This window comes from Girardinichthys multiradiatus, chromosome Y (genome assembly GCF_021462225.1).
Source record: "Girardinichthys multiradiatus isolate DD_20200921_A chromosome Y, DD_fGirMul_XY1, whole genome shotgun sequence".
Classification (NCBI taxonomy): Eukaryota; Metazoa; Chordata; class Actinopteri; order Cyprinodontiformes; family Goodeidae; genus Girardinichthys; species Girardinichthys multiradiatus.
In genome coordinates, this window is record NC_061818.1 from 26,140,560 (window position 1) to 26,164,437 (window position 23,878).

Below are 23,878 nucleotides of genomic sequence, written 5' to 3' on the forward strand. Positions count from 1 at the left end.
CCCTCAAGGGAATCAATTTGGTGCTAAGGCAGATACCAGCTGATCACAAATAGTTTGCCCTCTAGCTGTCACAACTAATAAAGCCAAATTTGTTGCCATATTGGAAAGATGGCACATGCTTTGGAATGAATGCATTCCTTATTACATTTCACCTGAGAAAGGCTAATTTAATTTCAGGATCAGCTCAAAAATAGACAAGTCGCTGTTTTGAGTTTTCCTTTTTTATACAAGCAGATGGTTGAGACAGCCAATCTAAGATTTACAGGACGGTTTCAGCAGCCAATTAGACTTTTTATTTATAAATTATTAATGAGATAAGCTTAAAGGAATGGGGATAACAATAGGTCTGTTTATAAAATCAACTATGCAATAAAGTCAACAGATTGCTCACAGAATGTTTTTTAGGAACTTGTATTCATGCCGACTAAACACACAAGGTAGTATGCAGTCCTTTCATACCTAAAGCTTGACTATAGTGGACTATGCACTGTGTTTGAACTCAAAGCAAACAAAATGATGAAATTTGGTGAAGACATGAGAACTCACAAAGGGACCTTTTTTGACATTTTAACACTGAACAGAGAGAAGACATCTCTTCAGAATCATGCTCTTTTCCTTTTGTTGCAGGAGTCTACAGAATATTTCATTGTGTGACAAATTACTCACATCAAACTCAGACAGCATTGCATAAGGGGACAGACCAAAGACTTTCTGATCTCACAGATATTGAAGCTGCCATTTTATGCAAGTGACCAAGCTTTTCGTAGCCTTTGAGGCATAAGAGACTGTCTTGAAGAAAAAATATTTAAAGAAAAAATCTTTTGTCTTCTTGATGTGGAAAGATATCGGTGTAAGTCAATTAATCAGAACATCAAAATGTTAATTTATTTCAGTAACTCACAGAAAGTAATGAAACTCTAATTATACACGTTCATTACACATAGTAAAACATTTAGATCCTTTTGATTATTAGACCTAATGGAAACCCCAAATTCTCAGAAAATTTGAATGTGACATAAGACCCATAAAAAAAGAGTAATAAATAAAAAGATTAAATATAAAAATGTGATGTTTTGGCTGACATAATCTTGGGGGAAAACTATTGACTTGACCGTTATTCATAGCACAGTCACTGACACCGTATCCAATGAGGGAAAAACACAAGAGGTTATTGCTGCATCCAAGCAGGTTAATGAAAAGTTGAGTGGAAAAAAAAAACAGTGTAGAAGAAAGGGGTACAGAAGATAAAAGGGATAACCACAGTATTGAGAGGAATGTGAAACAAAGCCCAGTCAGTAGTTTGTTGGACTGTGGCCAGAGTCAGGGCTTCAAGAGTCATCACACACAGACATATCCAGAATTCCTTCCTTCTTGCATTGCTTGTGATAAGCCACTCCTGAACAAGAGACAAAGCTGAAAGAGTCGTACCTAAGGACTGTTGATCAGTGGTCCAAAGTCCTCTTTCAGATGAAAATGAATTTTGCATTTCTTTTGAAAAACAAGCCGTATTATGAGACATATTCTCCAGAAATTGACAGAAATAAACATTTGAAATTCATTATTCTATGTCAAATCAATTTATAAAGTGTGAACTTCACTTTTGAAGATGAACTACTTAAAAAAAAAAGATTTTTCAATGCTATTCCAATTTAAGGAGGTGAACCTGTAAGGTAAACCAAACAGAAGAGGCTGGGGAGGAAAATCTAACTTCTTGAAATATGTATCACAAATTCTATTCATCTATAATAACAACTGATCGAGGGCCAGTTACCAGTTCCAAGGACTCTTTTCAAAACTGCTTACATTTTCCACCCTACATTTGCTATGGTTTTGTACCTTTTTAATGAAATGCCAAATAAAATCAGTGAGTGTGCAGATAATAGAGTAATGTAGCATTGCCCTTTACCAGTAGTTGCTGCGCACTGATTGTCAGCTGGCTGAAATAAGTCTCTTACACTTTTCCCTAGCTTACAAAAAAGAGAAATAGAAAATGTATACAACATGAAATATAACCAGTTATTAAAAATGGTAAATGGACTGAATTTATCTAGTGCTTTTATAGTCATCTTGACCACTCAAAGAGCTTTACACAAGAGCCACATTGCCCCAATAACACTTAAACACACACACACCATACACTAATATGCAGATCGGTAGGCAACTTGAGATTAAGTGCCTTGCACAGAGGCACATCGACATAAGGCAGGAGAAAGCTGGAAGGAAGCTGGAATTGAACCCACAACTTTCACAGTCACCTAAAAAAATTATCATGGTATTTAAAACAAAAGGAATGCAACACAGCAATCCTAAGCTTATACATATTCCATAATACCAGAGGAATTTGTTCTTTCCCTCAAGGTGGCAAGGTGAAGAACAAAGTTATTTAAAGCTATTTAATAGTTCACAAGAACTCAAGTGCAGAACTTCTGGGAACTCCTCATAGGTCCCTATCATTGCAGAATTTGTCATTAAATGGCCGTGTCCACTCCAAATTTCTGACTAATCAATGACTAAGCATTGTCTGCCAGACACCACAATTAGCCTGTCTGTTAAGCAACTGCTTGTAGGCTAGTCACTTGAATGGACCCAAATAAACAACTTTTATTTAGTTTAATTTTTAACTACATATAATTAGTTTTGTATGCTTATGTTACTCTATTAAGAGCTCAGTGGCAAAGTTGATATAATATGTTTACTTGAAAACTACGACTCAATTTAGGGAATGTATATTGTAATTTCTTTTTAAAACATTTTTATAACTAATATTTTTGTGTCATGTTAACCATGTTTGTTCTATTTTTTTATATACATACTATAATACCATGAAACAGAGATTATTTTGTCAAGTTTGTGATATGGTGAGAATCTCAGCCCATACCTAGTATTTATAGATTCAATTCTAGTTCATTAATACAGTTTGTACAAAGGAAGGATTGCATATAGTGCTACTTTGTGCTTCCAGACCTTTCAGAAAATACTTTTTATTTTCCAGTTTGAACAGAAGCAGAATCAAGACACTGCTTTCACATCAGTTGAGTCTAGCATGACATATAATGGTTGCAAAATAAAGCATCCTCATCAAAATAAGTCTTGAATAATTTCTCACAAACATTCAACCACTCACAAACTTCTGACCTTTTCTTTCTCCAGCAAACTAATTAACCCCTTTATGTCTCATTTTTTAAACTGTAGAAAATTATGTATCTGTGCAACCCTCTGTGCTATCTCCTGGCCAGGAATGAAATGCCAATTTATCATTTCTGACAATCTTTGGTTTACTTTCACTGCAGATAGTGAGACTCAGCTGTATCTGTAAATCTCTCTTAGTGTGGAATACATCAGTAGTGACGATTTCTATGGATAAGCAAAACTGTCTGTTGTGTTGAAACTGCTTGCCACTTTAAACATCCCTGAAACTTTCAGGCCTTTCTCTTTTACCGTTGTGGAAATAGCTGAAAGGTACAATTTTGGCTAATTCAGTCACAACTTGACAAAACATTAAACTTTATAACTGCGTTTAGCCCCAATTTAGTCTCAAAGAGGCCTCGGATTGAGGAGGGAAACTAAGTTGCCTTTAAAGTGGTCTCTGTTTCTCTACCTTCACCTCATGGTGCCACTGCACAACAAATTATTTACCCATAGGACCTGCAATTTACTTTTTGTGCTGCCTTCCCGAGTCAAAGTGACCTCAACAGACACCTTGCCATCGCTCATCTAACCTAATACAGAGGCAGGTAGCTATAGCAACAAAGATCCATACTTACTTTGGAGCTTTAGTTCTTTACCCAGAAAAATAGTCCATTTTGCAGAGGAAATCAGTGGATCTCTATGTAATTCCCTCAAAATGAACCAATCTAACTGTTGTTTCTCCAAATTGCTATAAAAGTAAAACAAAGTGTGGTTTGGATTGCTTCACCAGCAGGACACAGAAGATATCATCCAATTTTTATTCGGCATGGCAGTTTCAAAGCTTTCAGAAGGGGGTTTCTATAAATTATGGATGTTCTGTGCTAGGTCCCAGCGCTAACTGTTTCTTTGTAATCTTTCTAATATTACCACAGTCCAAAGTGGACGAGAAAACCTTGTTTCTAATGCTCATCAAATATAAACTATGAGAACATGGGGTGTTCTGATTAGGCTTCCGACGAGGTCAGTCTTTGTAATCAAGAATGCAGTACAATTTAATACAGCATGAAGTTGGCCATTTTCCTCAACCACCATATTTTCTGAAGAGGTCTTTGAATCTTAGTCAGCTTAGGAGATTTGAAAAAAAAAAAAAACCTATAAAAAATAGCAACATATCATTGCATCCATGTGGGTATGCATACATAAATATCTTCTTTGTGCCAAGTAGCATGGCTAGTCTGTGGTTGCTTTCTCCACTGGCAAAATGTGCGTACAATAGTCTGGTCAGTGTAGCCCAATGTAGCAGTCTCTGTCTCAGACATGAGAACGGTTGCCACAGGCATGTTAACTTCAGTTTATGACCGTTCCATGTAAGGTTATTGTCCACTGCTACAGTACTTACTAGAATTTTCTGTCTCTGTTCCTTCTTCAGTCTGTAATTACAGTTTCTCCCTCTTCAGTAATTAGGGACTTCAACAAGGATCTGGACTGTCTCCATCTATCCCCCACCTCTCTATCTTTTCTCGCCCACCCACATAAAAGTGTTATGTTTTCAAGCACAGCAAAGTTCATGTCTGTTGTTCTTGTGTCATTTCAGACATCAGCCTCGTTCACAACGTGACTTTAAATCAACTGCATGCATCGTGACGGTTATGAAGCTTCTTTGCAGCCTGTACACAGTCAGCATTGCCACTCTCTGCCCTTGAAAAAGCAACGCTGAGTAAAAGAAAAAGAGAAACGTCTCTAAACCATCCGCCTCCAGACGTGCAGAGAAGGTGGGTGTGTGGAGCAATAGTCCTCTCTCTGCATCGCAGTCAAAGGCACAGAGAACAAAATCTGCTCTTCCACAAGCAATGAAGATTATGAAGCCTCCTGCAGTGGTTAATGCAATCATTTCAAGGCCCCAGGCAGCAGCCATCAACTTGTTGAAACACTATTTCGGAAGCAGATGTTTGGGAGCTTGAGTCACTTCAGACTCCTTTAAATCTTTTATTATAAAACAAGCAGTGTTTGATGTGATCGTGGTCTGCCAGAACAAAACAAAAAAAGGTAAGAGAAGCACTGTGTTACATCTTCATGCCAGCGACTCCAAACAACTTTTTATGAGAGTCCACAGGATCAGCAGTGTATACACACCACCGACCAGCCCTGTTTATATTAGACCCTTCTGAAACCTTTTATGAGGAATTTTAACGTCCTCTTGAAATCCTCTGAAATAAAGATATGCATGCTTGCAAAAGATCCACCGATAGCCCCCCAGCACCACTTTAAAAATGAAGAGTCCTTTAACAAAATGATAGGGAAGAATTGCACAAGAATAATGGCATGTTGTTGCTAAGAGACCACCTGTTCTGATCTAGTTCTCTTATCAGAGTATGGCTGATCTGACTATAGTGACTATCACAACATTCCAACTAAAACCCAAACTATTATACATTACAGTCAATGGCCACTTAATTAGCGACACCTTGATAGTACAGTGTTGAAACCCCTGTTGCCTCCAGAACTCCCTTAATTCTTCATGACATAAATTCATCACAGTAATAGAAATATTTCTCAGTCCATGTTTGCATAATAGCATCACACAGTTGCTGTGGATTGTTGGTTGCAAATCGATGATGTGAATGGCTATTCCGACACATCCAAAATGTTCTTTATTGGATTGGAAACCTAGTGACTGGAGGCCATTGGAGTAATGTGAACCCCATTAAGATGCTCTGAGCATTTTAATAGTGCATTATTTTGCTCGAAGTAGACATCTGAAGAGGAGGAGTACAATGTGGTCATAAAAGGATGGACATGGTTAGTGACATTACTCATGTAGGCTGTGGTGGTTAAGCAATCTACAGTGTGCCAGGAAAATATCCTACACATCTTTACACCACCACCCTGAGTTGCTTATACAAAGTAGGATGGATCCATGCTTTCATATTGTTTTTCCCATATTCTGACCCTACTGTCTGAATGTTACAGCTGAAAGTGAGATTCATTAAACCAGACAGCATTTTTCCAATCTGTTATTGTCTAATTCCTGTGACCCTGTGTGAATTGTAGCCTCGATTCACTGTTCTTAGTTGAAGGAGTGACACCCGGTGTGGTCTTCTGCTGCTGTAGCCCACCTGCTTCAATGTTCAACATCTTGTGTATTTAGAGTTAGTATTCCAACTACCTTTGTTTATTTGAGCTACAGTCAATTTTCCATCACCTCAAACAAGTGTGACCATTCTCCTTCAACCTCTGAAATCAACATGGCATTTATGTCCACAAAACTGCTGCTCACTGTAAATGGTAAATGGACTGAACTTATGTAGCGCTTTTCCAGTCATACAGACCACTCAAAGCGCTTTACATTAGAGCCACATCTACCCAATTGCACTCACTAACGCTCACACATTCATACACCGATACGCAGATTGGTAGGCAACTTGAGGTTAAGTGCCTTGCCCAGGGGCACATCGACATATGGCAGGAGGAAGCTGGAATCAAACCCACCACCTTCTGATTGCAAGACGACTACTCTTCCTACTGAGCCACAGTCGCCACTGTATATTCTATCTTTACATAGACCATTCTCTGTAAACCATATAGATGGTTATGTTTGAATATCCAAGTAAATCAGCAATTTCTAAAGTATTCACACCAGTCCATCTGGCATCAACAACCATGTCAAGTTCCCGTTCTAAAGCTTGGTGTGAACTTCAGTAGTCGTCCTTACCACGTTTAAATGCATTGAGCTGTTACTATGCGATTGGCTGATTTAACAGCAACTGAAAATTAAGTTTATGATGTCTTTTTAGGTGACATACTATATTTCATCTGAAAGTAGGCATAGGTCAGTATGAGATTCTCTCAGTACAACTTTGAAATAAACTCCTAAAAGATTCACAGTAAACATGCTAGCATAGAGGTATCATAGTACTTACACAAACATATAAAAGAGGAATGTATACAGTAGGATGTTTTAATTGATTTTTATTATAAACAGAAAAGCAGTAATTATTGCTACTGCTTCTAAAACATACTACATTAATCCATGTAATAACAATAATAATTCATTCCATGAAGCCAAATTTGGCCTTTGTTGTAAGTAAGGCAAAATGTGGTAGCCTTCTTTTAGTCTGCAAACCAGCAGTCTGCAGAAACAGGTGGGGGAGGGTAGGTGCTCTGTTGCCCTAAGAAAACTGCATTCTATCCAGTGGTTAGTAAGTTTTAATAATACTTTGTGGTACTTTTATGATAACAATACAATTGATGATAAAACAAATTTATTTCTAACTTCTTTTTAGTCTGGTTTGGGTAACTGTGAGGCTTTTACTGCATGTCACAGCAATCACTGCGCTGCAACCACAAATGCTGCACTTAAAAAATATACCCATTTTGAAATAGGCTTCTTCAGAACACAAGTTACATAAAGTGATTCTTATCACTAAACTGCACACAGTATGCTCTCGAGTCTAAATCAAAAGGACATTGAATTGTAGAAACTTTATAACTTTTTGCAGTTTTGAAACTGCGGTTTATCTTGATACAGGTAACAGCCTCATGCCTACATGAAAGCGCTGCAGAATCTTAGGTATTGTGACCGTTTCCATCATAACAGCTCCATTAAAGTTTACACTACTGTTTTGGCTTTCATAGACATTTAAGAAAACTATACACCGTTTTCCAGGTTGTGCTGACAATGAAGGAGTGGCAATGCATGGGAAAATGTGAGATGTCCCGAGGGCTGCTAGAGACGAGCCACACCTTTCTATTGCTTCACCTGCCGTTGGTGCATTTAAAACCTGCACTGCATGTATTGAGGATAGAAAACACAGTGCTTCCTCTGAAAAGACAGAAAAAAAAAAAAACAAGCAAAATTTGTATTATTGTATAGGGCGTGTTGGGCTACTTTGCCTCAATGTAACTTTCCACTCCGGTCACTGTTTGTAACAAAAATGTTTTTTTAAAGTGTATGAACCCACAAACAGCACTATTCTTCTTCTTGAGCTTTTACTCTGATTAATCTGCTTGCTCAATTTAAGCAAGCCAGGTCAGTGCTCAGACTTCATCTGTCCACTTCTTAAGAGGCTTGACCTAAAGCACCACCCTCTACAGACATGACCAGCTGGTAGAGATGACAGGAGTGCAGACGAACACCAACACTGATTGTCAGTCTTAAGTATCCATCTAACCAAGTCAACATGGGGGTAACTACAGTGCCTTGCGAAAGTACTCGGCGCCCTTGAACTGGTCAACCTCTTGCCACATTTCAGGCTTCAAACATAAAGATATAAAATTCAAATTTTTTGTGAAGAATCAACAACAAGTGGGACACAATCGTGAAGTGGAATGAAATTTATTGGATGTGTCAAACTTTTTTAACAAATACAAAACTGAAAAGAGGGGCGTGCAATATTATTCGGCCCCCTTGCGTTAATACTTTGTAGCACCACCCTTTGCTGCAATTACAGCTGCAAGTCGCTTGGGGTATGTCTCTATCAGTTTTGCACATCGAGAGACTGAAATTCTTGTCCATTCTTCCTCGCAAAACAGCTCAAGCTCAGTGAGGTTGGATGGAGAGCGTTCATGAACAGCAGTCTTCAGCTCTTTCCACAGATTCTCGATTGGATTCAGGTCTGGACTTTGACTTGGCCAATCCAACACCTGGATACGTTTATTTGTGAACCATTCCATTGTAGATTTGGCTTTATGTTTTGGATCATTGTCTTGTTGGAAGATAAATCTCCGTCCCAGTCTCAGGTCTTTGCAGACTCCAACAGGTTTTCTTCCAGAATGGTCCTGTATTTGGCCCCATCCATCTTCCCATCAATTTTGATCATCTTCCCTGTCCCTGCTGACGAAAAGCAGGCCCAAACCATGATGCTGCCACCACCATGTTTGACAGTGGAGATGGTGTGTTCAGGGTGATGAGCTGTGTTGCTTTTATGCCAAACATATCATTTTGCATTGTGGCCAAACAGTTGGATTTTGGTTTAATCTGACCAAAGCACCTTCTTCCACATGTTTGGTGTGTCTCCCAGGTGGCTTGTGGCAAACTTTAAATGAGACTTTTTATGGATATCTTTGAGTAATGGCTTTCTTCTTGCCACTCTTCCATAAAAGGCCAGATTTGTGCAGTGTACGACTGATTGTTGTCCTATGGACAGACTCTCCCACCTCAGCTGTAGATCTCTGCAGTTCATCCAGAGTGATCATGGGCCTCTTGGCTGCATCTCTGATCAGTCTTCTCCTTGTTCGAGATGAAAGTTTAGAGGGTCTTGGTAGATTTACAGTGGTCTGATACTCCTTCCATTTCAATATGATTGCATGCACAGTGCTCCTTGGGATGTTTAAAGCTTGGGGAATATTTCTGTATCCAAATCCGACTTTAAACTTCTCCACAACAGTATCTCGGACCTGCCTGGTGTGTTCCTTGGTCTTCATGATGCTCTCTGCGCTTTGAACAGAACCCTGAGACTTTCACAGAGCAGGTGCATTTATACGGAGACTTGATTACACACAGGTGGATTCTATTTATCATCATCAGTCATTTGGGACAACACTGGACCATTCAGAGATCCTCACCGAACTTCTGGAGTGAGTTTGCTGCACTGAAAGTAAGGGGGCCTAATAATATTGCACGCCCCACTTTTCAGTTTTTTATTTGTTAAAAACGTTTGAAACATCCAATAAATTTCATTCCACTTCACAATTGTGTCCCACTTGTTGTTGATTCTACACAAAAAATTAGAATTTTATATCTTTATGTTTGAAACCTGAAATGTGGCAAGAGGTTAAAAAGTTCAAGGGGGCCGAATACTTTCGCAAGGCACTGTAGTCGCAAACCGCCATGTCTGGGGCTGCCTGCCTACAGGAGGGAGGGGAACTCAAGTGAGTCACAGAGGATCATGCAAAAATTGCTGGGTTTCCCAGCACCAGACATAACTCCCTTGTTGAACAAGATCCTCCCCGAAAGCTTAGGCGTGCCCGGGGCCTTTACCAAAGGAGCAATGCATGCAGGGAGACTCAAAATTCCCAGTCTCACCCTGTTAAACACACACACAGTAAACCTGTCTAACATCAGCAATCACCCCCCTCATTACCATGGCGATTACTCAGTATCAGCCCAGCAGCTCGCTGCAACTGCTTTACATATGCCGCATGTTTGAACATCTCTCCTTCCTCAAGAGACCTTTGCTTGCATAGAAAGAAGAAAATACACAGATCTATTCAGAATCCATGTATGGCAAAGAAACTGTGAGAAAGCAGGGCTAACCATTACTTCCTAACAAAAATCAGTGGACTGCCACTGTTTTTCTGCGATGTACCCTGTATGAATTTTTTTCAGCCAAGAATTCTCTATCTAGCACAAAGTATTTAAAAAAAGAAATGGCTGATTTATAATAAAAATTAGGGAGTGATTTACTAAATATTCTAACTAATAAGCATTGAATAGTTATCATCCTAATGTGCACTTTTTGGTCTCAGTCAATTAAGAAATAACTTTTTTTTGCCCCAAAAAAAAAAACAAAAAACTTAATTTTGCTTAAAATAATTTCTAAGTATCATAAAATCACAAATTGTCAACACTGGATTCAACTGCTCTGAAATGACACAGTTGCACTGAACTGATTTCATTGCTCTTTCATTTTAGTGACAAACGTTTGGTTGCAACCAGTGGTGGATTTTTGCCATCTTTGGTGGCAATGGGGCAAATGCTAATCCAGTTTTTTCCTGGTTCTTTCTATTTAGTGGCTTTGTTTTGACCAGTCATTGCAGAGAAGGAGGTATCAGATAAATATGTGGAAGCTAGTGGAAGAAGTATCTCCAAAGCCTTCCCTTACAAGTCAGGGTGTTCCTTTATGCACATCCCGAAATCCACTGTCCTTTGGAAGAGCCAGGTTGGGTCAAACCATCTTGATATAGGAATCAAACATTTTTGTTTTAGAATAGCAAAATTTTTTACAGTGTTTATGCATGTGTGCTATGTTTCTATTGACTAAAAAAAATTAAAAAAATAGGTAACCCTGGAATGCCTTCAAGTGCCCCCAGGGATACTAGTACCTCCGACTGAGAATCAGTGTTGTTGAAGGAATTGAACTGCCTTAGCAGCAAAAAAATGAGTAAAAACAACTCTTTGAATGCAAATTTGCAAACATTGGTTATAATGATAATAACCCTTAGTAGTAATAATCCATGTTGCTCTGCAAAAAATAAGAGATCACATTATTGTGTCCCACTCTTTGGTCCAACAAAAATCACATATTTCTCTTTATTTTTTTGTTTACTTAAATACCATTTCTTCACAAAACTATGGAATTTTTGTTGAACACATTATCATGTGTATCATATCAAATAATGTGGTATTTACTCGAGACATTTCAGTAAATTGAGTATTGTCAGGCTTTTTTGTCCAATACAGACTTGGAATTGTCATATTATCATACTATAAAGTAAAATAGATAGAAGTAATGAGTTTACTACTAAGCTAAAAATGCAACAAAGAATATGCTGTGGACTGACATGTTTTTTAACTGACTCTGGTGGCAGGCTCTAGATTTGATGGACGTAATAAATAGGATGAGGGGGGGGCAGACGTTTTAGTATTTGACTTGATGAACACCAATCAGAGATATCCAATTGGACATTTTTAAATTTCTGATATCTCACCAACTGACTGATGCATCTCAAATATTTAAAATTCTGCTTTGCATAGTTTTAGAGTTCTGCTTTGAATAACAAAAGCTAACTATTTTCTAATGATTTCAGGGAATTAGTCAATTCTGTCTCAATTTCTGTCTTTACTAACCATCACTCTCCCCAATCAGTGGACTCAAAAAAACTGATCACAAATACTTTTGACAATCAGGAAAACAAATTGAAAATGAATTCTTTTTAAAGATGTCTGAATCCTCCTTTTTACATTTTCAAAAACATCAAAGCTTGCATGCATGCTTGGGTGTTATTTGCCACCAGGTCAGATCCCAAGAGTAAGCGAGGGACTGCCTTCCCACTCCACTGCCCCTCAGAGTTCCTGCCTGTCAGGGCTCTGACGGGGTGCCTCCTCCCCAGTGACAAAGGTTGACTGTTGTGTTTGTACTTGAATGAACAAAATCTACAGAAAACCTCAATTGACTTTAAAAGCAGGACACTTACAAATATATCTTCCGTGATTAACACACATTACTAGAAGTAAAAACTAGGAGTAATCCTAATAGTGCAGGGCATCCCACTCAGACAGACATTAAAACACATGGGGTAGTGATAATATGCTGGTCCTTCACTATTTTGGTCCGTCAAATTTCCATATATTTCCTAATTTAAATTTCCAAAGCTCAAAGGTTTGCCATAAGTTTCTGGTGGATATTTGTACAGTGGTCAGGTTTTAAATGTGAAAAACAGAAAAACTGAAGAACTGGAAGGATGCACAGTCACATTACAAAAAATTACAATACATGTTTCAATGAGGCTCATTTGTCAGATTGAAAGTACCCTTTTAAAATAACCATTTAGCAGGTATTGAACATACTTTTCATTAAGCCCACATTTCTGTATTAAACATGTTTTTATGGTTTGATGTAATATTCAAATTTTAAATGTTATGTTTTTAATAGCTGTAAGGGGAAAGTCACCATAATTAACAAAACTAAATGCTTGAAAACATCAGTGTGTAACTAATCCTTATAATTAGTTCCGCCTAGTAAATTAAATTACTGCAACAAATGATCTTATCAATAATATTCAGTTTAGTTGAACATTACTATATGTGAAGATGGATTCACCCAGTATGACCAGAATGAAAGTTGGACATTAAAATACTTTGACAATACTCTATAGGAGCTCTGGAACATCCAAGTCATGCTTAACAAATTCCTTAAAAAGAAATACATTGCATTCCTTTATTTATTTAATTAATTACACAGCAATTAGAGTGAAAACAAGAGGATTAATGGGTCTGTTGTAAGTGCAGCTTCTTCTCAGATGTTATTTCATGCTGGTGCAAACATCTGATAACCCAAATCTGATAAACCGACCAATTTCTTTTAGGCTTTTATTCTGCTTATTATTTTTAAGTCAAATCTAATCATAGCTTTCCCCCACCCATTCCTTTAGTTGAGGATTAAACACTGCCTGCCAAGTCCACACAGGTCTTTGTATGAAAAACAGGTTTGAGAGGAACAGGACAAATGTGTACTTGTTGCAACAGAGGCTAAACCCTCCCTATCAAACGCAGTCCACTGGAATGCAGAATGTTCCCATTTCAAAAAACCAGGCTTGTATAAATCCACCGGTTTCCAGAGAAAAGCCCAACCTCAACTACCAATACCACAGAGGCGGACTAATTCAACAGGCCTTCATGTATTGAGACTGTGACCCTGATATTGCAGGTACGGGAGCGGTTTTGGCCTAAATGTGTTGCCCTAATTAACCTGAGGCAAGGCTGGATGTTATAAGAAAGGACGGAGTGGGTTCTTTTAGACAGGGACATTAAAACAATGAAACCTATCAGCTTTTGTGCTTTTTCTTATGAGATTAAAAAGAAAATTACTTATAGACTTTAATGCATTTTTTTAACTGCTTAACCGCCAAACTCATGTATATCTCCAAACTTTATTAAGTAGTTCAGCCTTACCTTATACACATTTTCCGTCATGCGATGAACCTCGTCGGTGCGAGACATGGTGAAATCTTCAGCCAGGACCATAAACGGTTTTTAGCGTAAAAACGTTTATCCGTGTAAAAAAAAAAAAAAAGCAGTGGACAGATACAAAACACAAGTTTGAGCTAACAGTGACCGAAAGAAACGCCACCGCAGGAATGAGGCTGCGCTACCGAAACCTACAAACTAAACACACCTTCCTTCTCCGCTGCTGACAGCCCGCTGCTGCCTTCACGGACCACTCCAGAGCGCCGTGTTTTCACAATCCCGGAGCTATAGTGTGTTATTCAAATGCATTCAAATAAAATACGCTGCCCAGTTAGCTTTCAAAGGACACTCATATAAAACACTAAAAGAGCGGCTGTTTATTCAAAAGAAGATGCCACGTTACTGAGAGTAAAAGTTAACTATTGAAATAAATGCCAGTCCCATTTTATTGTATGTAGACTGAATGCTATATTTCCTACAGCCGTTGAATGTAGCGTTATGCTGTCAAATTGTAGATTTGGTGCCCTCCTACATCTCTGTCCAAGTGGAGCCTGAAAATTCATAAAAGACTGAAATGATGTATTTTGGTTCTAATATGGACCATGAAGTACATCATATAATTGGTAAAAAAGTTTTCCACAGGGCTACATGTTTGATTATTGTCATTAAAGATCATTTGGGACAATTAGTTGCAGCTCGTCCAGTGAAGGAACTGATACATGTGCCGTTCAACCACTAACATTAAGCAGCTTATCCAGTTCCAATAAATGTTTTGATGTACGAAAGCTTTAAGACAGAGAGACTGATTTCGGAAACATCACTGGGGACTATTTGTCCTCAATTTCACATTAATTAGTGCCTAGAAATTTACCAGAAATACAGGACTGTATTTCCATTACCATGTTGCTTTCCCGTGTCTCTCCCACAATCAGCAAGCTTTTTATTTGACAGTAAACACGTTCAATTTACTGCACTGATGCCTTTATAATGCACATATGGTTTGCATAGTATAGTCAAAGAAAAACAAAGCAGTGCCATCTCCTGGAGAAAAGCATGCTCTACAGGTTCATAGAAAGAGTCAGGATTGCTCTTTTTTCCAAAGCTTAGTTTAATATCCGAAACGTTTTTGTCTTGATTTTTTGTTATTATTTTAAAACATCTAAAAATCATATTGTCTTCCCTCTATGTCTTAACCAGCACAGAAACTATGAAACACTATTCAAAATTAAACACAGGAATGCAATATTTCACGTTAAGTTGTGGCTTAACAATGTTTTTCTTGTAAACTGTGTGAAAAGTCTCTGTTGGATACAGATCATCATCATCACAAAACTAAAAGGGCTTCATTTGCAGATCAGCACTGGATATCAACCAGAAATTCTGTTACGCTGCCAGCATCTCTCTGTTCTGTTTCTTCATAACGTCTTTCCTCTCTAAAAACAGAAAAAAAAGAACATAATTAAGTTTTAAACATTTCTTTCAAGTGCGTGGAATAAAAACACAAAGTCTACCTGGTTCAACTTTAGCAGCTTCTGGTATCTCTGGTACATGGTCAGTGGGAACCTCTGGAAGTGCTACATCTTCTTCCTGTATAAAAAAGAACAAAAAACAGAAAAATAAAAACAAAAGCTTTCTGAGGATTAAAGGCATGCTTGGTTCAGAAGCTAAAATAAATGTATTCATAAACGTACAGAACTCCCAGCTTTTTTCAGTTTTTATCTGTTCATTGATAGTTTGAGATCTAAATAAAATAAAACTGCTTCATGAAAAATGCCATCATATGAACTGGCCCTAAGACACAATGAAGGCATTAGTGCAAAAAAATAAACTGGTGTTGTATTACTTTTGCGATATTCCTCAGGTAAAGCTTGATGTAACTAAGGCCAAAAATATCAATATTTATCTCATCCAACCATAACATCTTCTTCCACAAAATCAGTTTTATTATTCTCATGGCTCACTGCAGAATGTAGCTGAGCTTGAAAGGTGTCCATTTAAGAACAGAAACATTTTTTGTTTCCGTTTAACAGCAGCTGTTGTATAACTGTCCTAATTGCAGACACTGAGATTTCACATCCAACCATTCCTCTGAGGTGAGGGACAAAGTTTGTCGCATCTTTCAATTCACCCCAGAGTGATTACTCCTTCCAATAGCTTATTTTAATGCAGACATTTATATACAAATCTGGTGGAAAACATTGGTGGAAAATATATGAGTGGAAATATATAAGTGGGGAATATATGTGATTCTTAGATCAGAACAGTAAATGTTTCTATTTTACTATATGCAAACAAATCCACTAGAAATTTCTTTACCATAGAAAGTACACCTGGCCCAATGCTTCGCTGCTGCTTCTCTTTCCTGGACAATGCACTGATGCAGCTAAACCCATCCTGCCAAATGCAGTCCATTGGAATGGAGAATGTTGCACTGATGCAGCATTTGCTACAACTTGTTTTGTGCTGCCTTCTTTGTTTCTTTGCTACAGAAAGTACATCTGACTCAGTGAGTGTGTTTAGCTTCATCTCTTTCCTGGACGAAGATAGCTGTACTCCATCAGATAGATAACCTTCCATGACAGGGCATTATGTGATCAACTTAGTTTGATTGTACTGCACTGTAAGTAGGATCAAACAGGACTATTTTACTGTATTTGGATGTGTATCTCACTATAGCATCCAATTGCATTGATATAATTTTATGGCTCTGTACTGAGTTTAGACCAAACTAAATTTTTTACAAATGTATATCGGTTGGACCAGTAAGTCTTGTAAAATGACTTTAGAGGACATTTGTCATGAAACTGGATTTAGAACTGAGCTTGTGCTTGAGCTTGTGTATTCAATTTAAAGCAGAACAAATCCACAATGAAATGAAACTTGAGCATTACATATCTGTCCTGTTAAAGATGCATGTTGCATATTCATTCAGGCTTTATGATGGCATCCATAAAATATTTGTTGGTGACCAAATATCAGGGAAGACTTGCTGCTTTTCTCGTGTCAGATTGTTCTACGCCAGATCAATTAATCTCACTGCATTGCAGTTTTTTCGTTTTATTTGTATAAGAAGAATAAATGCAGTCATTGAACCACTGTCAACACTGTAACCACAATTGTGTCGGTTACAACTTGTAATTAGATTCTTACATGGCTGTGGCTTGTATTAAACCCTTTCCAATTCTATTCAAAATTTAGATTTTAAATATGTAAATTAAACTACTATGTGTCTGCTCTTCTCCAGAAGAGACAAGATCAACAGTGTGTTTAAATTTGAGTGCAGCAGGAAAGGAAGATATATGAGTGAAAAGACATTTTCACAATAAATAGAAAGTTAAATCTTAGAACCCACCTGAGTGATAGCTTCTAATTCTGCTAAAACGGCATCTTCATCTTCCTGGGTCAAGGCTCCAGCCAACATTTCATCTATTTGCTGCAGAAGCAAAATGTAGACTTTGTGCATTCATTATCTAAAATTACTTCTAGGCTACAATCTGCACGATTTGAAGTAAAAAATAGGTAATTTAAAATTAGTAAACAAAAATTATATGGGGAAGTAGAAACATTTTCCTGTTTGTAAATTTGAAGAAAATGCTTTACCCTTTGATACTCAATTGATTCTTGGGTCTCATCCAGGATTTTTTCCACATCTTCTATTGACATGATCTGCCACAAACAAACCCACATTACATTTTGTTTATAATTTTTAATTAAAACATTTTTTTCACATTCTGTCAGACTTATGAATCCCCTAAGAAGATCTGAGTATGCAAACTGATGTCGCTGAGGCTTTTCTTTCCTAATCCTAAAATCTTAAAGCCATGTGTACTAGCTATGCTGCTGCAGCACAATCCAAGAGCCTTCTGCATTGCTCAGACCTTACTCATGGATCACATTATAGAAAGCATTCCTATCAGGGGGAACCTTTAACCCTGTTACAGTGCGCACTGATGTACAAAAAGCCTAAGGGTACAAGATTACAATCAATATGGAAGGTACATTTATAAACAGAGAACAGAAGAAAAACCTGAACATCTACCTCGTGCATGCTTTTCAGGCATTCATTGCCAGCATTAAGCCCCTCAATAACTTTCATCTCAATTTGCATGAACTCAATATCTTGAACCTGTTGACAAATAACAGCAATGCATTAGAAATGTAGCTGCAGCATATATGACAGGTATGCCAACAAAACAAAATGGCTAATTCAAAAAATGTTTGTTTTATCATGTCACTTTTAACTGACAGTATTTCTCCGCTGTACAGATCTATAAAAAGTTTAGAGATGCACCAAAAATAAGACAGAATCAGGCCATTTAAAGTATGATCTCATCAGATATTTACCTAGTAGAACAAAACTCAGCTACTTTTCAATATCACTGAGACTTTTCAACAAGGTGTGAGATTTAAACACATTTTAGAAAGCTGAATAGTACAGCAAAGCTGGTCTGTTTTAACCTTTTGAAAAATCCGACTATGTCTCACAAATCATGCTGGATTAGTAAATGTTGTCAGTCTTGGAAATCTCACACTTAAGATATAGCTCCACGGACTCTAAAGGAAATACAGACAGACTGAAGGCTAAAGCTATAGCTGAGTGCAGTTAGCATTACCATAGTAATTCTAACTGCACTCAAGCATTTGCAACTGGGACCTTGGTAACCACATTTCATTCTGTTCCATTGTAAATGTGACTGTTTGACAATAAATATCCTTGAATCCCTGAAAAGTTAAATAAAGTGCTAAAAACAGTTTAAATGGTGACCTTGGTAATCATTTTGTCCTTGTTTTAAAATAAAAGTGAAATCCTGTTTTACTGTAGATGGATGTAATACCAACTCCTCTCTCTCTTAAATATACATTCTGACATCACCTCTAATACAAATAAATTAATTCAGTTTAAAACAATTAACGAAAGATTATGACATAAAGGCTTCTTAAGGCTCATGTATGGTTTCAGTAAATGAACGACTAATTTAAAACACTTATATCCACTGTTAAAAAAAAAAATAAAGGGAACACTTAAACAACACAATATAACTCCAAGTAAATCAAACTTCTGTGAAATCAAACTGTCCACTTAGGAAGCAACACTGATTGACAATCAATTTCACATCCTGTTGTCCAAATGGAATAGACAACAGGGGAAATCTTTGGCGATTAGCAAGACACACTCAATAAAGGAGTGGTTCTGCAGGTGGGGACCACAGACCACTTCTCAGTACCTATACTTTCTGGATGATGATTTGGTCACTTTTGAATGTTGGTGGTGCTTTCACACTCGTGGTAGCATGAGACGGACTCTACAACCCACACAAGTGGCTCAGGTAGTGCAGCTCATCCAGGATGGCACATCAATGCGAGCTGTGGCAAGAAGGTTTGCTGTGTCTGTCAGCGTAGTGTCCAGAGCCTGGAGACGCTACCAGGAGACAGACCAGTACACCAGGAGACGTGGAGGAGGTCGTAGGAGGGCAACAACCCAGCAGCAGGACCGCTACCTCTGCCTTTGAGCAAGGAGGAACAGGAGGAGCACTGCCAGAGCCCTGCAAAATGACCTCCAGCAGGACACAGATGTGCATGTGTCTGCACAAACGGTTAGAAACCGACTCCATGAGGATGGTATGAGAGCCCTACGTCCACAAATGGGGGTTGTGCTCACAGCCCAACACCGTGCAGGACGCTTGGCATTTGCCAGAGAACACCAGGATTGGCAAATTCACCACTGGCGCCCTGTACTCTTCACAGATGAAAGTAGGTTCACACTGAGCACATGTGACAGACGTGACAGAGTCTGGAGACACCGTGGAGAGCAACCTGCTGCCTGCAACATCCTTCAGCATGACCGGTTTGGCAGTGGGTCAGTAATGGTGTGGGGTGGCATTTCTTTGGAGGGCCGCATGGTCCTCCATGTGCTCACCAGAGGTCTGATTGAGCACATCTGGGACATCATGTCTCGCTCCATCCACCAACATCACGTTGCACCACAGACTGTCCAGGAATTGGTGGATGCTTTAGTCCAGTTCTGGGAGAAGATCCCTCAGGAGACCATCCGCCGTCTCATCAGGAGCATGCCCAGGCGTTGTAGGGAGGTCATACAGACACGTGGAGGCCACACACAATACTGAGCCTCATTTTGACTTGTTTTAAGGACATTACATCAAAGTTGGATCAGCCTGTAGTGTGTTTTTCCACTTTAATTTTGTGTGTGACTCCAAATCCAGGCCTCCATTGGTTAATAAATTTGATTTCCATTGATGATTTTTGTGTGATTTTGTTGTCAGCACATTCAACTTTGTACATAACAAAGTATTCAATGAGAATGTTTCATTCATTCAGATCTAGGATGTGTTATTTGAGTGTTCCCTTTATTTTTTTGAGCAGTGTATATTGAAGCGCCAAAACAACTCCTAATAATCAGGTTTTATTTGTACCATAACCTGAAGGATTTTGTTTGTATTTATAAATTTTTAGCAATGCGGAAAGAAGGAGACAGCTGTATAACTTTGGGCTGTATATGAAAAAATAACAGTTTTATGTTATTGTATAAATGTTTTGTTGAGACAGTTAAATTTGTAAGTCATGTTGAAAGTACAAAAAAAAAAGTGTTTTGTTATAGTTCTTAAATAAAAAGGAACAGGCTAAAGCCAGCATCAGCAGACTAAACCTTTACAGTGATCAAAATCTCTGATCAGTACTGCAAATGTTATAGTAAGAGTTCGCATATGATTTTCTTCATGCTGCAGCAGAAAACGTCCAAAAGGCTTATCAGAGAAATGTTCATATATATTTATATGAGAAAAAAAAAAAAACCAACTTACCATACGCTCTAAATTTGAAATCTGACTCTCGGTCTTCTCTAGTAGCTGATCCTGATAGCGTTTTTTCTTAAGAAGCAACAGTGCTTTTCTGCAGACACAAGTTAAAAGACAAAATGTAAACATTAGAAATAGAGTGCATACAGGAAGTGCTGCCACTTGGATGATCTGTTTAAAGGGAGACGGAGACCGTCATCTCGAAGTCTGCTTACTCTTTCTTGCCATCTTTTAGCAGCTGCTTCGCCAGAAGTCTTTCCTTCTCCAGCTGTACACTGATTCTCTTTTGATACTGCTTCAGTTTATCTCTCTGCTGCTTTAGTTGCTGCGAAAATCAGCAGACAATTAACAGACAAGCACGTACATTTATTTGATAAAGTACAGCTAATTTTGTCTGTGTTTTTGTCGAGTAGCAATAATAAAAGCCTTGTGGTCGTCTAACGGAGCTACATCCTGACCTTACCAAAATGGCTTTATCTTGCTCCGTTACACGAGAGGATTGGCTCTTTCTCCCAAAGACGTTTACCATTATTTAGCCACATCCTCCCTTATCAACATACAAAATGTGACTTTTTCTTAAGCATTTTGTTACAATAATAAGCAGCCTCAAATGGCAACCCGGCAATATGCTTACGCAATGTCCGCCCCGGTTTCTTTTCCTCGTTTCCTACGGCAAGCGAGGAAGGACTAGCCGTCTGAGGTATGACATCGCTTCGAGTTTGAAGTTTAAAGGTTTTAGGTACCACTCACCTAATCTCGTACGAAGAATATCTTATATCACATATAATATAGCATCGGTTTCCATAAAGCTAGATAAAAAGCTACAGTGTTTTTTCTCGAACGACACTCCCTGCTGATTGACAGCTAGCACTCTGGACAGCTCTCGTTTTCTTATTTTTTGTTTCGGGGTTTTTTTGTTTTTTGTTTGTTTCTTTTAATTTTTTTGTTTTGTTTTGTTTTGTTTTTAATGATTGCACAGTTATCATAACATGTCAATTGGTTGGACATATCTAACACTAAAGGAATTTGCAGCTTTCCAAAATATTTACCTTGGTCGGAAAACCTTACATCATGTTGAAGATTTATGAAGAGATAAAGGTGCTGTGCCGTGGTTAAATAAGCTGTCATAAACTGGCCCCTCATTAAAAATGTATGTAAAAATAAACTGTGATCTACAAGAAAATTTATAGAAAATAAGTAAGTAGTAATTTGTGCTTACAAGTTATCGCAGTATATTCCCAAAGTACTTTTTTCTGTATTCTGCAATTGTTTCTTGTTGCCACATTGTAGAGTTGTCTTGTCAAAAGATTGTCCCACCTGAGCTTTGGTTCTCTGCAGATTATCCACTTTTGTCTTGGGCCTCTTCACTTCTGTGATTAATGCTTTTCTTGTTCAGTCTGTCAGTTTAGGTGGACAGCTATGCCTATGTAGGATGTCAATTGTGCCATAGCCCTTTTTTTAAATAGTGGATTGAACAGTGCTTGGTAAGATGACCAAAGTTTGGGATATTGGGAATGTGACTGTTTAACAATAAATGTCCTTAGGGCAGAGTTAGGTTATAAAACCTAACTTCTCCCTAAAGTTCTACCTTATCTGTCTGGTCTGTTACCTGGTCTTCAAGATGCTGTTTGTTTACTAATGCTCTCCAACAAACATTTGACCCTTCTCAGAACATCTATATATCTAATGAGACTGAATTCACATGTGTGGACCCTATTAATTAGGTAGTGTTGGAAGGCAATTCTATGCACTGGATTTTATTAAGTTGTATCAGAGCAAAGGGGTTTGAATACAAGCACATTGTTTGTAATTTTTCCGTACCTGTCCACTTCGCAGTTTCATGCTATTTTGGGTCTATTACATAAAATCCCAAAATAAATACATATAAATCTGTGATTTTAATGTGACAAAATGCGAAAAGGTTCATAGGAAAATAAATGTTTTTGAAATTTACTGTAACACTTTAAAATCAATGGAATTGAATAGTACAAATAGCCTTGTTTTTTTTGTTTTTTTTAGCGCCATTAATAGCATAATCATCTTTGTACAATAAATTACACATGGTATTATAATTCCAGAATGGTATTATGTTCAAAATAATCAAGGCATAATTAGAAGGTGTTTCACTTTGTTTTTCATACCAGGCAGATGTGTCAGAGCTGGAAATGTACAGGGGTTGGACAATGAAACTGAAACACTTGTCATTTTAGTGTGGGAGGTTTCATGACTAAATTGGACCAGCCTGGTAACCAGTCTTCATTGATTGCACATTGCACCAGTAAGAGCAGAGTGTGAAGGTTCAATTAGCAGGGTAAGAGCACAGTTTTGCTCAAAATATTGAAATGCACACAACATTATGGGTGACATACCAGAGTTCAAAAGAGGACAAATTGTTGGTGCACGTCTTGCTGGCGCATCTGTGACCAAGACAGCAAGTCTTTGTGATGTATCAAGAGCCACGGTATCCAGGGTAATGTCAGCATACCACCAAGAAGGACGAACCACATCCAACAGGATTAACTGTGGATGCAAGAGGAAGCTGTCTGAAAGGAATGTTCGGGTGCTAACCCGGATTGTATCCAAAAGACATAAAACCACGGCTGCCCAAATCACGGCAGAATTAAATGTGCACCTCAACTCTCCTGTTTCCACCAGAACTGTCCATCAGGAGATCCACAGGGTCAATATACACGGCCGGGCTGCTATAGCCAAACCTTTGGTCATTCATGCCAATGCCAAATGTCGGTTTCAATGGTGCAAGGAGCACAAATAAATCATGTTTACTAGTGAGAGAAAAGTATAAACATAAAAACAGTCAGTCAGTCAGTCATTTTCTACCGCTTATTCCATAGTGGGTCACGGGGGAGCTGGTGCCTATCTCGAGCAGTCTATGGGCAAGAGGCGGGGTACACCCTGGACAGGTTGCCAGTCCATCGCAGGGCAGCATAGAGATGTACAGGACAAACAACCATGCACACACCATTCACACCTAAGGGCAATTTAGAGAGACCAATTAACCTAACAGTCATATTTTTTGGACTGTGGGGGGTAGCTAGAGTGCCCAGAGAGAACCCACGCATGACCTTTTTGCTGCAAGGCAACAGTGCTACCAACTGTGCCACCGTGCAGCCCGGATTCACAAGTACATGAATATGTGAATTCATTAATATGGGGCTAAAACCTAACCTCAAATGTCACATAAAATGCATAGGATGTTGCCTATACGATACATAGTTTACAAAATTACTTAATATGTTTTATGTTTTACAAACATTCTTGATAATAATCTAATTTAGCAATATGGACGCTT

At 38.2% G+C, this 23,878-nt stretch overlaps 2 protein-coding genes across 6 annotated transcripts in view; both read right to left on the reverse strand.

Moving 5' to 3' along the window:
• LOC124864855 (brain-specific angiogenesis inhibitor 1-associated protein 2-like) overlaps positions 1 to 13,971 on the reverse strand; it is a 77,831-nt gene extending 63,860 nt beyond the window's left edge. For 2 of the 5 annotated variants that reach the window (XM_047359795.1, XM_047359797.1), the window contains exon 1: positions 13,742 to 13,967. In XM_047359795.1, coding sequence (XP_047215751.1) covers positions 13,742 to 13,813 — 72 coding nt within the window. In that variant the 5' untranslated portion in view covers positions 13,814 to 13,967. Of the gene's footprint in view, positions 1 to 13,741 lie in introns of all 5 variants that reach the window. The other 3 variants (XM_047359794.1, XM_047359793.1, XM_047359796.1) reach the window with 2 other exon arrangements.
• Positions 13,972 to 15,015: 1,044 nt separating this feature from the next.
• On the reverse strand, positions 15,016 to 21,098 carry LOC124864785 (charged multivesicular body protein 6-like). Its single transcript, XM_047359690.1, has 8 exons — positions 21,032 to 21,098; positions 20,784 to 20,893; positions 20,575 to 20,662; positions 17,796 to 17,882; positions 17,357 to 17,422; positions 17,109 to 17,189; positions 15,268 to 15,343; positions 15,016 to 15,189 (listed from the first exon to the last, which is right to left on the reverse strand). Exons 1-8 carry the CDS (start codon positions 21,095 to 21,097, stop codon positions 15,140 to 15,142), a joined length of 624 nt encoding a protein of 207 aa, XP_047215646.1. The 5' UTR covers position 21,098; the 3' UTR covers positions 15,016 to 15,139.
• Between the last annotated feature and the right edge of the window lie 2,780 nt (positions 21,099 to 23,878).